Source organism: Aristolochia californica, unplaced genomic scaffold (assembly GCF_029961685.1).
Source record: "Aristolochia californica isolate CCGP_79_NKW_82.1479 unplaced genomic scaffold, dmAriCali1.0.hap1 SCAF_5, whole genome shotgun sequence".
NCBI lineage: Eukaryota > Viridiplantae > Streptophyta > Magnoliopsida > Piperales > Aristolochiaceae > Aristolochia > Aristolochia californica.
The window spans coordinates 1,435,947-1,450,502 of record NW_027182214.1 but is presented as its reverse complement, the minus strand read 5'-3'; the positions used below and the strand labels follow the sequence as shown (position 1 = coordinate 1,450,502).

The window sequence follows — 14,556 nt, the reverse complement described above, 5'->3', positions numbered from 1 at the left end:
GGTTTTAAAGAGTAATGGGCAAAATAGTAAAATACACTCATTACATAAAAATGAATTAATGAAATAATGAATTAAGTAAATACATTCTAATAGAAGACAATACTTCTTTAGATTCCTACAAATCATCCTCTGTATGTGCAGTTGATCGAGCTGAAGATTGGTCGGGCTATCCTCACTATTGGCGGTTGAGATAAACCCAACCCCTTAATGTAACCTGACCTAACTCCACGAACTCGACGAACAATGACACTCTCATTAACCAGCTCACCAGCCTCTTGTACCTCTTGTACCAATTGATGCATCTCCTTCTGTGAAAAATAACACAAGACATTTATAATTTTTTTTCTTAAAATAAAACGTATTATTTATAAAAAAAGAAAATAATATAATTTCACTTACATACTGTTCTTCAAAACCACCAGTCCACCTAAACCCCTCTACAAGGAATGGACATGCTAGCGGGTAACCTTCACATTCTCTAAATTAGGCGTGCATAGAAATCCAATGTTGTTGAAATGCATCACCAAGTATAGAATGCACGATTGCTCATGCCTCCGCATTACTATGCATATAAACATTAAACTTCTCTTATAACACAAAATATTATCAAACTTAACATTATAAGCTAAAAAAAGTAAAAAGAGTAATTTTAACTGAGTAATTGGTAACATTACCTCAATATAAGAATACACACAAGTTAACCGATCTTCGGTGTAGGCTTTGAACATTTCCACCTTCACCTCTATATGAGTTCTCAAGATATGACCCAATCAATGAGTGAAAAGTGGACTATAGGGTTTCAATGCCGTCCTATACAAATCTCCAAACTCTCCACCAGGATCCTCTTGATCAAGCCTTGTGATCACCTTGTATGTGAGGAAACAAATGGAAACGATGTGGATGGAGATGATGTGGAAGGCGATGGTGTGAATATATTTATATATGCAAAACTTAAATTACTAATAGAAAAATATAATTTAACAGAAATGAGTGATAATAATTAGTTGACTTTTATCCCCCCCTCAAGGAACTCACTATCATGCATCTCAGATGGTGGCTGTCTCCATCGAATCCATCTCATGAGCTGATACAACAATAATCTAGGTAGATGAGAAGGTATCAAATCATATGAACTTGCATATGGAGTATGTTTGCAACAACAATAATCTTGTTTTTAAAAAAATAACAACACGACAAATGTTTGAAATAAATAACTTTTCAAAAAGAAAAGTTATAGACCCATGAAATCAATATTCAAATTCATTATTGTCTAACAACAATATATATCTACATTTCTTTTTTCCCCACCTTGTCAACCTCTTATTTTTCTTCTCTTGCTTAGCTCGACAACTTCTCGTTCACAAACAAGTGATCTTCTATTAGGCATACATCTCAAAATAAGTTATTAGCACACACTCTACATAGAAAACACATCTTATTGTCTTACTCTACCACACATTTGGTGTAAGGCGTACCCATAAAACTCTCAAACCCTTTGTTATATTCTTCAATTTTGCGAACAATTTTTATCCAACTCTTATCCATTTTTCTGCATAACACAAAAAATATATAAACCCACAACTAACCATCAACAATGGCCAACTATACGCAAGAATACTCTATTTCAAGGCACCGAATTCTAGGTGGGAGAAGTCCAAGACTATAGCTCCCAATTCACATCCAATTTCATTGTTCACTTGCGAGGAGTGTAGTAAGATAGAGTTGTATAGATAGTTTGCAAACCGGTGAGAGCTATAAAGAGAATTGCTGCAATCAATGCTAGCACCGTCCACGGGCTGCTGAAGTTTGTGCTCTTGAGGTTCAAGCACCACTCCCGCATACAACTTTTCCATTTCTTTTCTCTCTTTGTACAGTAAACAAGATCACTGCTCGATCGGAAGTCAATTGCGTTGCATTTTGATACTATTGAAGATCCGAACATAATGGGTCTTACAATCCGAGAATCAGTGGTCATGATCCGACAATAACGGATCTGTAATTTTAATTTCAAACAAAATCCGTTCCCTTATATGTAGATGTAATCCGAATGTATTTCTTTAATCGAAAATAATGAAATTAACATGGTATCAGATCGACAATCTAGAGATCGCTCTTTCTATTTATTTTTTTCCTATCTGTCTCGTTGCAGACTCACCTCCATCAGGGCAATGTTGGTGTTAGTAGCACATTCAGATATGCAGTTGGAGCAGATTGATTTAAATACAACTTTCCTTCATGGTGACTAGGAGGAACAAATTTACCTGGTGTAGCCAGAAGGGTTCAGTCACCCTGGAAAGGAACATTTGGTCTGTAATTTGAAGAAACTACTTTATGGGTTGAAACAGTCTCTGAGGCAATGGTACAAGCGATTTGACTCTTACATGATCCGGATTGGCTACAAAAGGTATGAGTATGATTGTTGTGTTTATGTGAAAAACCTTGATGATGATTTTTTTATTTTTCAGTTACTTTATGTGTATGATATGTTGATTGTTGCCAAGAGTATGAGTGAAGTGAACAAGTTGAAGACTTTGTTGAGCAGATAATTTGACATGAAGAATTTGGGTGCAGCTTAGAAGATTCTTGGGATGGTGATTGATGTGAAATTTAATTACATCAACTTTTATACTTCGCAAGCGTACGAATCGTTCATGTAATTTAGTGGGAAGCGAGGGTCATATCCACAGGGAGGACTGAATGTTTTGTATTCTTCAATCAACTAGCCTAACCAAATATGATGAATTAATCTGAACTAAACATTAATTATATCCTAAATTATTAAGCAATCATCTGGTAAACTTCTTGCATAATAGGAAACGTCAACTCTGGATTTTACGGTGATTCGTGCCTCTCTCGAGCGCCACGTAACCACGGATCCGATTTCTCAATCCTTGGGTCTAGCCCCTCTCGGGGAGTGAAAGACAGTAATCGGACTAAAATACGAAAATCCAACCTAAATTATAATCTTACCCTAACTAGCTAATTTAATCAAATATCCGGAAAACAAATATTCAATAAACATTAATTATCAAATCACATTTAATAAACATTAATTATCAAATCACATTTAATAAATATTCAAAACCTAAGTTCAAACTATATAAAAAATTAAATTCCAAAATGACGAATCACTCCCCTTCTCCTTCCTCTCGCTCGGGCAGCAGACTCGTTCTCACGGGTGCTGCAATTTCCCGAAATTGATGGCTTCGGTTAGCAAGAGTGAGTGGCCGAAGGTAGAGACGACGCCAGTGACGAAGGATAGAAGCCGACGGACGGAGGTGATGTCCGATGAAGAACGAAACAAAGCTGAAGTCCTCTAACCGGCTCTCTCGAGTCTTGGTCAGAGTCGGAATAGCTTCGGGAATGGTTAGAAATACGTAATCGACTCCGGAGGATGGTCGGAATGCGGAATTGGCACCGGAGAAGCCCTCTCGGATCACCTCTCGGCCTGGCGAGCAAAAACTGGCACTGTCAAACTCATCGCGACGGAGACTCTCTCGAGCTCTCCTCGGGTTTGTTCTTGGTTGCCGGACGACGGTGGATGACGGTGGCGCAACGAACGACAGTGGCAAACTCCTCTCGGGTTTTCCCCTGTTTCGGTCCCCCGGTGCTCTGTTTTGGTCGATGCCCCTCTTCCGTCAACGCTCCCCTCTTCCCTTTAATACGATTTTCTTTGTTTTAATACGATTTGCCCTAAAAATCACCTCCATTTCACTAAGGGCATTTTGGTAAATATCTCCTTCTCCACCAAAATTCTCCTGAAATTCCATAATTGAATCCATAAAAAGTATTTAAGGAATAAATAAACCCTAAAAGCAATGAAATAGAATTCAAGAGAGAAAAATATGCAATATAGATAATGATTAATGCCAAATTCAATAAATGCACGTTTCATTTGAAAACTGATAAATAACCACCTATAACACAATTATAAAGGTTATTCTATTATAATTAACCTAGTTCTCATGTCAGAATATGACATCTATCACACCCCCAAACCTAAATCTTTGCTAGTCCCTAGCAAAACAACAATCGAACCAAAATTAAGCCTAGGAAAACAAAATGCCACTTTCGTAGGGAGCACGATTGCATTTAGCGCATGCAACAAGCCATTAAACCCCTACTTTGCAGTAGTGGACGAGTTATGTCTCGTGAGGGTTTGCATGGAATTTACCCACAAAATTCATCTAAATCAATAATATAAAAAAAAAACTGAAGAAAATTTACTCCTCATTAGCATATGACTAGGACTTAGTATCATAAAATATCTGAAAATCATATGAGATCCTGTGCAATTTGAAAACCTGTGTAAAATATAGCATATTATCAATCCAAATACACTCATTGTTACTCCATCTGAACCAATGTGACCCATAAGCAATTACTTCAACAGAACAAAGAGGCAACAAATAACAATAAAATCCTGGTCACATCACAATTAAGAGAAAATAGTAAGTAAGCCTGTTGTTTGACAATCTCACAAAAAAAATATACCAATTTCAATCTTGACCTGCAACTTCTTTCAAATTACAATTCATCATCAAAGTTAAGGAAACTCATTGCTTCCAGATTTAAAACCATTTTACGCTATTACCAGTGCACTTTTGCTATTACCAGCGTAATTTTTGTTTTACTGAATACTTTTGGTATTACCACCATTTTGTATTCGTTTTCACTGCACATGCACTTATTTTTTAAGTAACCGACTGTTCCAGTGCACTTATTGTTAAGACATAAAATAGTCGTTCCCCCCCCCCCCCAAACCTAAACCTGACATTATCCTCAATGGGGAAAAGTTAAAACACCAGAACGACTACAAAAAGGAATAACAACTTAGCTAGTTATACTCCAGCAGGGTGAGGGTTAAGCTCCCTCAGGGCTCCTAAATCAATAGGTGGGACCATATGTGGTTGGTCATCAACAATAATACCGAAAAGTCAATAAAGACCCCTAGGAATGATACATAGTCTCCCTCGAAAAAGGTTTACTCGTATCAGTCGTACCCGTCGGTAATTATCCGTAGATGAAACCGCTATCCCACATCACACTTTGAAGAAATTTAATTACATCGGCTTTTATACCTCGCAAGCGTACGAATCGTTCATGTAATTTAGCGGGAAGCGAGGGTCATATCCACAGGGAGGTCTGAATTTTATGTATTCTTCAGTCAACTAGCCTAACCAAATATGATGAATTAATCTGAACTAAACACTAATTATATTCTAAATTATCAAGCAATCATCTGGTTAACTACTTGCACAATAGGAAACGTCAACTCTGGATTTTACGGTGATTCGTGCCTCTCTCGAGCGCCACGTAACCATGGATCCGATTTCTCAATCCTTGCGTCTAGCCCCTCTTGGGCGCATAGAGTGAAAGACAAAAATCGGATTAAAATACCAAAATCCAACCTAAATTATAATCTTACCCTAACTAGCTAATTTAATCAAATATCCGGAAAACAAATATTCAATAAACATTAATTATCAAATCACATTTAATAAACATTCAAAACCTAAGTTCAAACTATATAAAAAATTAAATTCCAAAATGACGAATTACTCTCCTTCTCCTTCCTCTCGCTCGGGCAGCAAACTCGTTCTCACGGGTGCTACAATTTCCCAAAATTGATGGCTTCAGGTAGCAAGAGTGAGTGGCCGGAGGTAGAGACGACGCCGGCGACGAAGGATAGAAGCCGGCGGACGGAGGTGACGTACGACGAAGAATGAAACAGAGCTGAAGTCCTCTAACTGGCTCTCTCGAGTCTTGGTCAGAGTCAGAATAGCTTTGGGAATGGTCGAAAATACGTAATCGACTCCGGAGGATGGTCGGAATGCAGAATTGGCACCGGAGAAGCCCTCTCGGATCACCTCTTGGCCTGGCGAGCAGAAACTGGCACAATCAAACTCATCGCGATGGAGACTCTCTCAAGCTCTCCTCGGGTCTGTTCTCGGTTGCCGGACGGCGGTGGACGACGGTGGCGCGGCGAACGGTGGCAAACTCCTCTCGGGTTTTCCCCCTGTTTCGGTCCCCCGGTGTTCTATTTTGGTCGATGCCCCTCTTCCGTCGACGCTCCCCTCTTCCCTTTAATACGATTTTCTTTGTTTTAATACTATTTTCCCTAAAAATCACCTCCATTTTACTAAGGGCATTTTGGTCAATATCTCCTTCTCCACCAAAATTCTCCTGAAATTCCATAATTGAATCCATAAAAAGCATTTCAAGAATAAATAAACCCTAAAAGCAATGAAATATAATTCAGGAGAGAAAAATATGCAATATAGACAGTGATTAATGCCAAATTCAAGAAATGCACGTTTCATTTGAAAACTGATAAATAACCACCTATAACACAAATATAAAGGTTATTCTATTATAATTAACTTAGTTCTCATGTCAGAATATGGCATCTATCAGTGATTCGCAGGGACAGAGCTTCCAGGAGATTATGGCTATCTCAGCATAACTATGTTGAGAAGGAGTTGGACAGGTTCAGTATGGGAAATGCAAAACTAGTAAGTACACCTTAAGTGAATCATTTCAGATTATCTACCGCTCAGTGCCCAAAGACAGATGATGAGGTTCAGATTGTACATCACCAGATTTGGCACAAGCTGTCAACGTGGTTAGCAAGTTTCTTCCAAATCCAGCTTGAGAGCATTGGGATGCAATCAATTGGATTTTCGGATACTTGAGGGGTACTACCGACTATGGCATCATGTCTAGCAGACAACAGAGTGACCCTTCAATTGTGGGATATGTGGATGCAGACTATGCATGTGACTTAAATGACAGGAGGTCAACCACATGTTATGTGTTTACTCTTGTTGGAGGTCCATGATACAGCCTATAGAAGGACCTATTTGTTGGAGGTCCATGGTACAGCCTATAGTTGCACTATCTACTACTGAGTTAGAGTATATGGCAATAGCTGAGGCTGCCAAGGAGGTTTTGTGGCTTATAGGGTTGGTCAAAGAGCTGGGTGTCCAACAAGGTGTAGTTCAGTTGCACTGTGATAGTCAGAGTGCAATTTATTTATCAAAGAACCAGGTGTTTCCTGTGAGGACTAAGCACATAGATGTGAGGTTTCACAGGATCAGGGAATTGGTTTCATCATGTGATTTACTGCTTGAAAAAGTTCACACTTCTGAAAATGTTGCAGACATGTTAACAAAGTTTGTTACTACAGATAAGTTTAAGCATTGTTTGAACTTGATTAATGTCTCCAGTTGCTAGATGGGAGACGCCCCAACCTATAGTTCCAGGTGGAGTCCTAGGTTATGTTTTTTTTTTTCTTAAGGGGTGGATATTCGCAAGGTGGAGATTGTTGAAGCATATGACTCATATAGTGAGGTTAGGGGGGTATTTTTGTACTTTTATTCTGTACGTAGGGTTAGTATAAATACACATTATATAGCCCTACTTTAATATAGTGAATTTAGCGCCGCTCGCTCCTGTGGATGTAGGCACACCACCGAACCATGTTAAACCTTTTGTGTTCTTCTTCCTTGTTTTTGACTCTTCGTTGATCATACCAGAGATTTCATTGTGATAGCCTCATGTTTCACAACAAATAGCATATCAACATAAGAAGGATCTTTGATACTCCCTCACCCTCTGATAATAACAATGGAGGTTGGGGCAGCAAAAGGGATGGGAACAAGAATAATATGATGCTTCTATAACCCTTCAACACCATCTCCATTGTCTATTCCTCCTGTCTATCCTTTCTTCATCGAAAAAGCTTTGGAAGCATAGTCCAACCAGTTAAAATTTCAAACATTTAAAGGTCCAACCTGTAGATTGATCTCCATGTTAATGTTTAGTATTCGTATCTCTGATTGAAATGATGATGCCCAATAACTTATATCAGCTCCTCCATTTGAAAACAATCCTCCAGAAGTCAGAGGGTATAGGGGTTTCTGTAATCGATAAGAGTAGTTTCTCTGAATCCCAAGATACCATCTATGGGGGGGGGGTTAGTGCCCCAAATGGATTCTTGAAGATCAAGTTCATGTCCAACATGAAGATCATGTCAGTCATGTACATGAAGATCATCTTCGCACTTGGTGTTAGTGTTGACGACTTCATATGCACTGGAAAACAGTTTCCAGTGTTAGTGCCCCAACATGAGAAAAACATAAAAAACAAGAGAATCTCTAAACCTTTACAGTGCACTTAATTAAAACATAATCCTTAAACCCCAAATTAGGTAAAACAACCATTATTACTACACGAATAAGTTATTTAATGTATAATTAAATATATTAATATATTTATTAATTGAATTAGATATTTTATTGTGCATTAATATGGTAATTACATGAGCCAATGAAATACGTATATGATTAATTACAAATAATAAATAAATAACGTTATAAATAAAAAAACGAAAGTAATACGTTAAGTTATTAATTTATTAATAAAATATGATATACTTTAACCTAAAAATGAATATTTTAAGAGAAAAAATTGATCTAATCATAACTTTAACACACAATATATTTGTACATAATTTATTTTATGTATTATTAATTAATAATATATTATCACAAAATTTAAAACCATTGGTTTAATTAACTATAGCAATCGGATAATTATGCCAAAATAATTTATCAAATATTTATTTTAACAATATTTTAATTATGAATATTAAATCACTATTTTAATATAGTAATTTTAAAATCAAAATAATTATTTTATAAATAAAAATAATTATTTTATAAATAAAAATTATAAATTAATGATTTTTATGAAGATAGTTTAATTTTTCCTAACTTAGGAAAAATTAAACATCTTCGACTTCCTCTGCAGTGAGCCAGCGGGCAACGGCGATGGCGACGGGGACGGGCTAGGCAAAGGCGACGGCCGGCGGGCAATGCCGACAGAGGCGGCACTCCGACGGTACGCCGAGAGGGAGAAGAGAGGGTGGCCGAGAAGCTATGCAACAGAGCTCGACCTCCCGTGCTCTGCGGGAATGGAGACGAGAGAGGGTTGCGGGAATGGAGACGAGAGAGGGTTGCGGGAATGGAGACAAGAGAGGGAGAAGAGAATGAGAGAGGGTTGCGGGAATGAGAGAGGGCTGCGGGAACGGAGACGAGCGAGGGCTGCGGGAATGGAGACGAGAGAGGGTTGCGGGAATGGAGACGAGAGAGGGAGCAGAGAATGAGAGAGGGTTGCGGGAATGCAATGGCAGAGAGATGTGTGGCAGAGAGAGCCCCGAAAGACAGCCCCGCGCGAGAGTCATGTAGATGATTCTCAAAATCGGGCGGAAAGCGTTTTTCGCCGTTTACTCTTGGGACATGAACTCCTGATTCATGTATATTCATACATATGGCATGAATTTCGGCGCCCCCTAACGACACCAGGACATGAACTGCGTAATGCGCATGAAGATCATGTCCTGAGTCATGTGCACTAACCCCCAGATGAACTGAAGCAAAAACCAGGGTGAGAGTCGAAGGAAAGAACAAAATAATCAAATATAAGACCTGATTCTCTTGAGCAGTGAAGTCACTCAATCACCTGATAGTTTAAGTCAACGTCGATCACATGAGTCCAGGTCAAACGAAAGAAAAAAAATCAAATATAAGACATGATTCTCTTGAGCAGTTGATAAGAGAGAGAGAGAGAGAGAAATTCTAAACATTATAAATAACAAGAAAGACAAATTTGAAAATTTAGACCTGAAATTCATCATATACCTTCTCCACAGGAAGAAAATAAACTTTTTGAGCAGGAGAAAAGGAGAAAAACACTCACAAGATAGAAAGTAATAGAAAGAAAGGATGAGAAAGAGAAGAGTTCGAAAAGAAATTTGATCAGAGAGAGAAACTTCTTTACCAGTGGCAGTCTGAAGGAGAGTACTCGTTTGAAGTTGAAATTCAACCCGAAAGATTTGAGCAAGCAAATGGAAACCTAATATTACTTTTATTCATTCTACTTGTTTCGATCTTGAGAGATAAGATCGAAGTTACGAATTTGGAAAATACTTTTGTTAGTTATCTTATAATACCTTCCTGAAATACTTCTACCCAATGGTCATATATGACCCCTACAATCTTTCTCTCATTAATTTGTAATTTAATGAGCAATTACTGATTACCCTTTGAAAAGCATCCAGTATCCTCTCGATTTGGTGGAGGTGTTTTTCTGTTCATCCACTTTGGGAGATAAAAAACTTCATTAAAAACCTTAACGTGTTTTCTTCAAAAACCATTTTAAAACTCTTAGGTCCGTGGAGACTTCTGTTATAAAATGGTGATTGGCATGTCGACGTAACCCAGAGAGAGCTTTCATAGAGAAAGAGCGCTTTCAGAGAGAGAGAGAGAGAGAGAGAGATGGAGATAGCTTTCAGTTTCGTATTGTCATTAGCCTTTCTGGCTTTTGTGACTACTCTTCTGTATCTTTACACCCAGTTATGGTGGAAGCCGGAGAGAATGCGGGAGAAGCTCCGGCGCCAAGGGATCCGAGGTCCCCCGCCTTCCTTGCTGTTGGGAAACATCCAGGAGATGAAACAGATGGCCGCAACCACTCCCACGGACGAGAAAGAAGGCAGCGGTGGAAAGGTGGATCACCAGTATATTTCGAGGCTCTTCCCTTACTTTCAGCGGTGGAAAGAGCTTTATGGTACGTTACTCCATCACCCTCGTCTTCTTTTCTTTTCTGAATCATGTTTTTTTACTGTTTTCTTCATTGTTTCGTCCTTGAAGTTGCCTACACCCCTCGTCTTCATTTTTATTGTTTTCTTCACCACTTAGTCTTTGAAGTTGCAATAAGTCTTTGTAGGCTTGCAGTACATAACTATAAAAAGTAAGAAGAATGAAGATAGACAACCACAGGGAGAGATTTTGTTGGTTTTGCTTCCAATTTTGTTCATGTTTTGACATGGCGAAGCCCTATCTTAATTTCTAGAGATAAGATAATAATCACTAGTAAGTATTAGTAAATTCCATAAATGCTTTATCAGGTATGGCTTTTTACTCGAATAGTTCAAGACTGAGGTTAGTCATGTAGTGGATTAAGCCTACCACTCTTGTTCATTAAATGCTTGGCTTTTTACTCGAATAGTTCAAGACTGAGGTTTATCGTTCTGATCTTTCCTTCTGTATACATGAAGGTTCAATATTTACATACACGTTGGGAAGTATGCCCGTAATGTATGTGAGCCAACCGGAAGTTGTGAAGGAGATGAACCTTTACAAGTCCCTTGATTTGGGTAGGCCCTCGTATCATCAAAAAGATACAAGGGCCATGTTCGGGCAAGGAATCATTTCTTCCAATGGTTTGGCATGGGCGCACCAGAGGAAATTAATTTCCTCGGAGCTCTTTATGGAAAAGGTTAAGGTACGTTAACTTCTCCATTCTTTTAGTTTTTTTTTTTTTTCCCCTCTTTCTTGTTGGTTAAACTACTCATTTCAACCGTGAGAGAATAAATGCTGAGCTTTTTGTAATCTTCTTCTCACAGATGATCCTACTAAATGATAATTTTTTTTTTATTTAGCTTCACTTTTAGTACAATGCATTAGTGTTATTAAATCCAAACTGACCCAACCGGTCCAAACCAAGTAAGTCACTTGGGTTTTGATGGCTACTTGGCTAACACCTCCATCTGTGCAGAGCTTACTAATGTTCTTGAAACAAAAATAGTTTCATAGGGCAAGCAAGAGCTTGATAAAGGCCATGAAAAGAAGAAGAAAAAAATTGCAAAATGAAACTCCTAAAATTTCAATAAGACAACAACATTTGATCCATCTAAAATAATGTTAGGGCATGGTGAATCTAATGGTGGAGTCAACCATCCCACTCTTGAAATCATGGGAGAGCAAGATTGAAATGGAGGAAAAGGGGATTACAGACATGAGAATTGATGAGGACATGAGAAATCTTTCAGCTGATGTTATTGCCAAGGCTTGCTTTGGGAGCTCCTATCTCAAAGGACAATTCATATTCCAGAAGATCAGAAAATTGCAGACCACCATGTCAACACATAGAGGGGTCCCTGGCCTGAGGTATGTGAAACTTCTCCTAGATACTGAAAGTGAGTTTTCTTGTATCTTTAAACGTTAACAAGTGATGCTTGTTTGTGTTGAAGGTATCTTCCCACAAAGACTAACAGAAACACATGGAGGTTAGAGAAGGAGATCAACTCTTTGATACTAAAAGTGGTGAAGGAAAGGAGAGAAGAAGTTGTTACCAGATCCGAACGAGACCTGTTACAATCCATCCTTGAAGAGGCCAAGTCTAACAACATGGTAGCTCACATGGCCGACCGGTTCGTCGTCGACAATTGCAAGAACATCTACTTCGCCGGCCATGAGACAACCGCCATTGCTGCTACATGGACCTTGCTTCTACTTGCTTTGAATCCAGAGTGGCAAGCTCGTGCTCGCCAAGAGATTGTTGATGTCTGTGGAGCTCAACATCCAGATGCCAGCATGATCAAGAGGATGAAGACTGTGAGCTGCCTTTTCCTTCACATCACTTTTTGTTCTACTGAAGCCAAAGACTCATTTTTTTTTATGTAAAAAAAGCTGCAGTGATATTAATTATGATCTTACGTTGGTGTCTTGCCTTGCAGCTCACAATGGTGATTCAAGAAAGTATGCGACTGTATCCTCCTGCACCGTTTGTAGCTAGAGAGGCCTTTCAAGATATGGTGTTTGGAGGCATCTGTGTTCCCAAAGGCCTCACCATTTGGATCTCCATTGCCGAGTTGCACCGAGACCCAGAAATCTGGGGGCTGGACGCGAACGAGTTCCGACCAGAGAGGTTCAAGGATGGGGTTTCGAATGCTTGCGAGCACCCATATGTGTACATGCCTTTCGGTTTAGGGATTCGGACATGCTTGGGGTTGAACTTTGCCATGGTAGAGCTGAAGGTAGTCTTGTCTCTTCTCCTTTCTAAGTTTGCATTTTCTCTCTCTCCCAGATATGTCCATGCACCCACTTTCAAGATGTTTTTAGAGCCTGGGAATGGAGTTAATCTCCTTGTGAAAAGGTTGTGAGCCTGACTATGTATAAAAAATAATTCGATAAATTTTATTTAAATATATGTTTGAGATCAAAATGATTCAAGTGTTTTTTTTAAGGATTTTTATAATATTCTTTTAGTGACTTTGTTATATATTAAAATGGCATTGTTCTTAGCTTCTATTTGTATGATAATATATTTTTATAGTATTCATGATTTTCTAAATTCTAAATTTATTTTTTATTTGGTTTATTACCTAATTACTTATTCTATTGTCTAATAAATAAGTAAACAATAGTATAAGAAATTTTGTCGCCAAAGGGTGATCATTTCTAATATGATTTTTATTTTTTAAAAATATAATTTCCAATTAATAAATAAATTCATTGCAAAATAAAATAATTAATTAAATAAAAATATATAAACAAAATATGTATAATCAATCCCAAAATATATTTAAAATTATAACAAAATTAAAATATAAAAAATTATTAATCATACAAAAATAATTAAAAAGTATACTCCATATGCGAGAGGATCTAGGGTGTCTTGTTTTGAGTTTGTATCTGCTGAAAATAACCATTGCATCTTTATTTTATGCTCTTCCTCTTAAGTTCATGTTCCTTAGCACGATGTCCATACTCAGCACAACATTCAGTCACCTTACTCAAAAATTGTACATTTTTTAGCTGCTTTTGAGTTAAGACCACTTCTTTAGATTCCTACAAATCATCCACTATATGTGCCGTTGATTGAGCTGATGATGGTCGGGCTATTCTGACTACTAGCGGTTGAGCTAAACCCAACCCCTTAATGTAAACAGACCTAGCTCCATGAACCCGACCAACAATGACACTCTCATTAACCAGGTCAACAGCCTCTTGTACCTCTTGTACCAACCGATGCATCACTTCCTATGAAAAATAACACAAGACATTTATAATTTTTTTTGCTTATAATAAACGTATTATTTTAAAAAAATTAATAATATAATTTCACTTATATATTGTTCTTCAAAACCACCAGTCCACCTGTACTGAGACTGGTGAGTATTCTAAAATTGCTCAATATCAGAGCAATTTGTACCACACAGATATGGAAGGACACGTACATTTAAATATATTACATTAGTTGTACATTTGAAAATAAAATATACTTCAATTATAATACATACCATTTCTTTTTTGATACGCATAAAAGACTTTGACCCCACAGTAAATCGAAGATTTTGTTTGCTAACATTTTTCACTTTTACTTGGGAATGTCTCAACAAATGAAAATTATACATGAGTAAAAATATAGTTGTAATTTTAAAGTACAATCCCTAGAAATCTAATCACCTCGAACCTTTCTCCCAGAAACACATTTACACACAACCACTGCAAATCCTTTAGGGAATGGACACACAATAAGGTAGCCTCCACACTCTCTAATTAGGCGTGTGTTGATTTTCAGAACTTCATGAATTTAGCTCATGGAGAAAAAGGGAGAGAAACTCATTGGGAAAAAACTGGAGGAAGAAGGGTTATAAAATTGATTATTTCTAACCCTCCCCCTGAAGCTCTATTTATAGATTTATGAAAC

At 37.8% G+C, this 14,556-nt stretch overlaps 1 protein-coding gene across 1 annotated transcript; it reads left to right on the top strand.

The window, feature by feature from the left end:
- Positions 1-6,876: 6,876 nt before the first annotated feature.
- On the top strand, positions 6,877-13,006 carry LOC137966307 (cytochrome P450 714C2-like). Its single transcript, XM_068812889.1, has 7 exons — positions 6,877-7,204; positions 7,301-7,353; positions 10,419-10,629; positions 11,120-11,346; positions 11,770-12,011; positions 12,095-12,458; positions 12,581-13,006. The coding sequence occupies exons 1-7, from the start codon at positions 6,877-6,879 to the stop codon at positions 13,004-13,006; spliced, it is 1,851 nt and encodes a 616-aa protein (XP_068668990.1).
- The last annotated feature ends 1,550 nt before the right edge of the window (positions 13,007-14,556 follow it).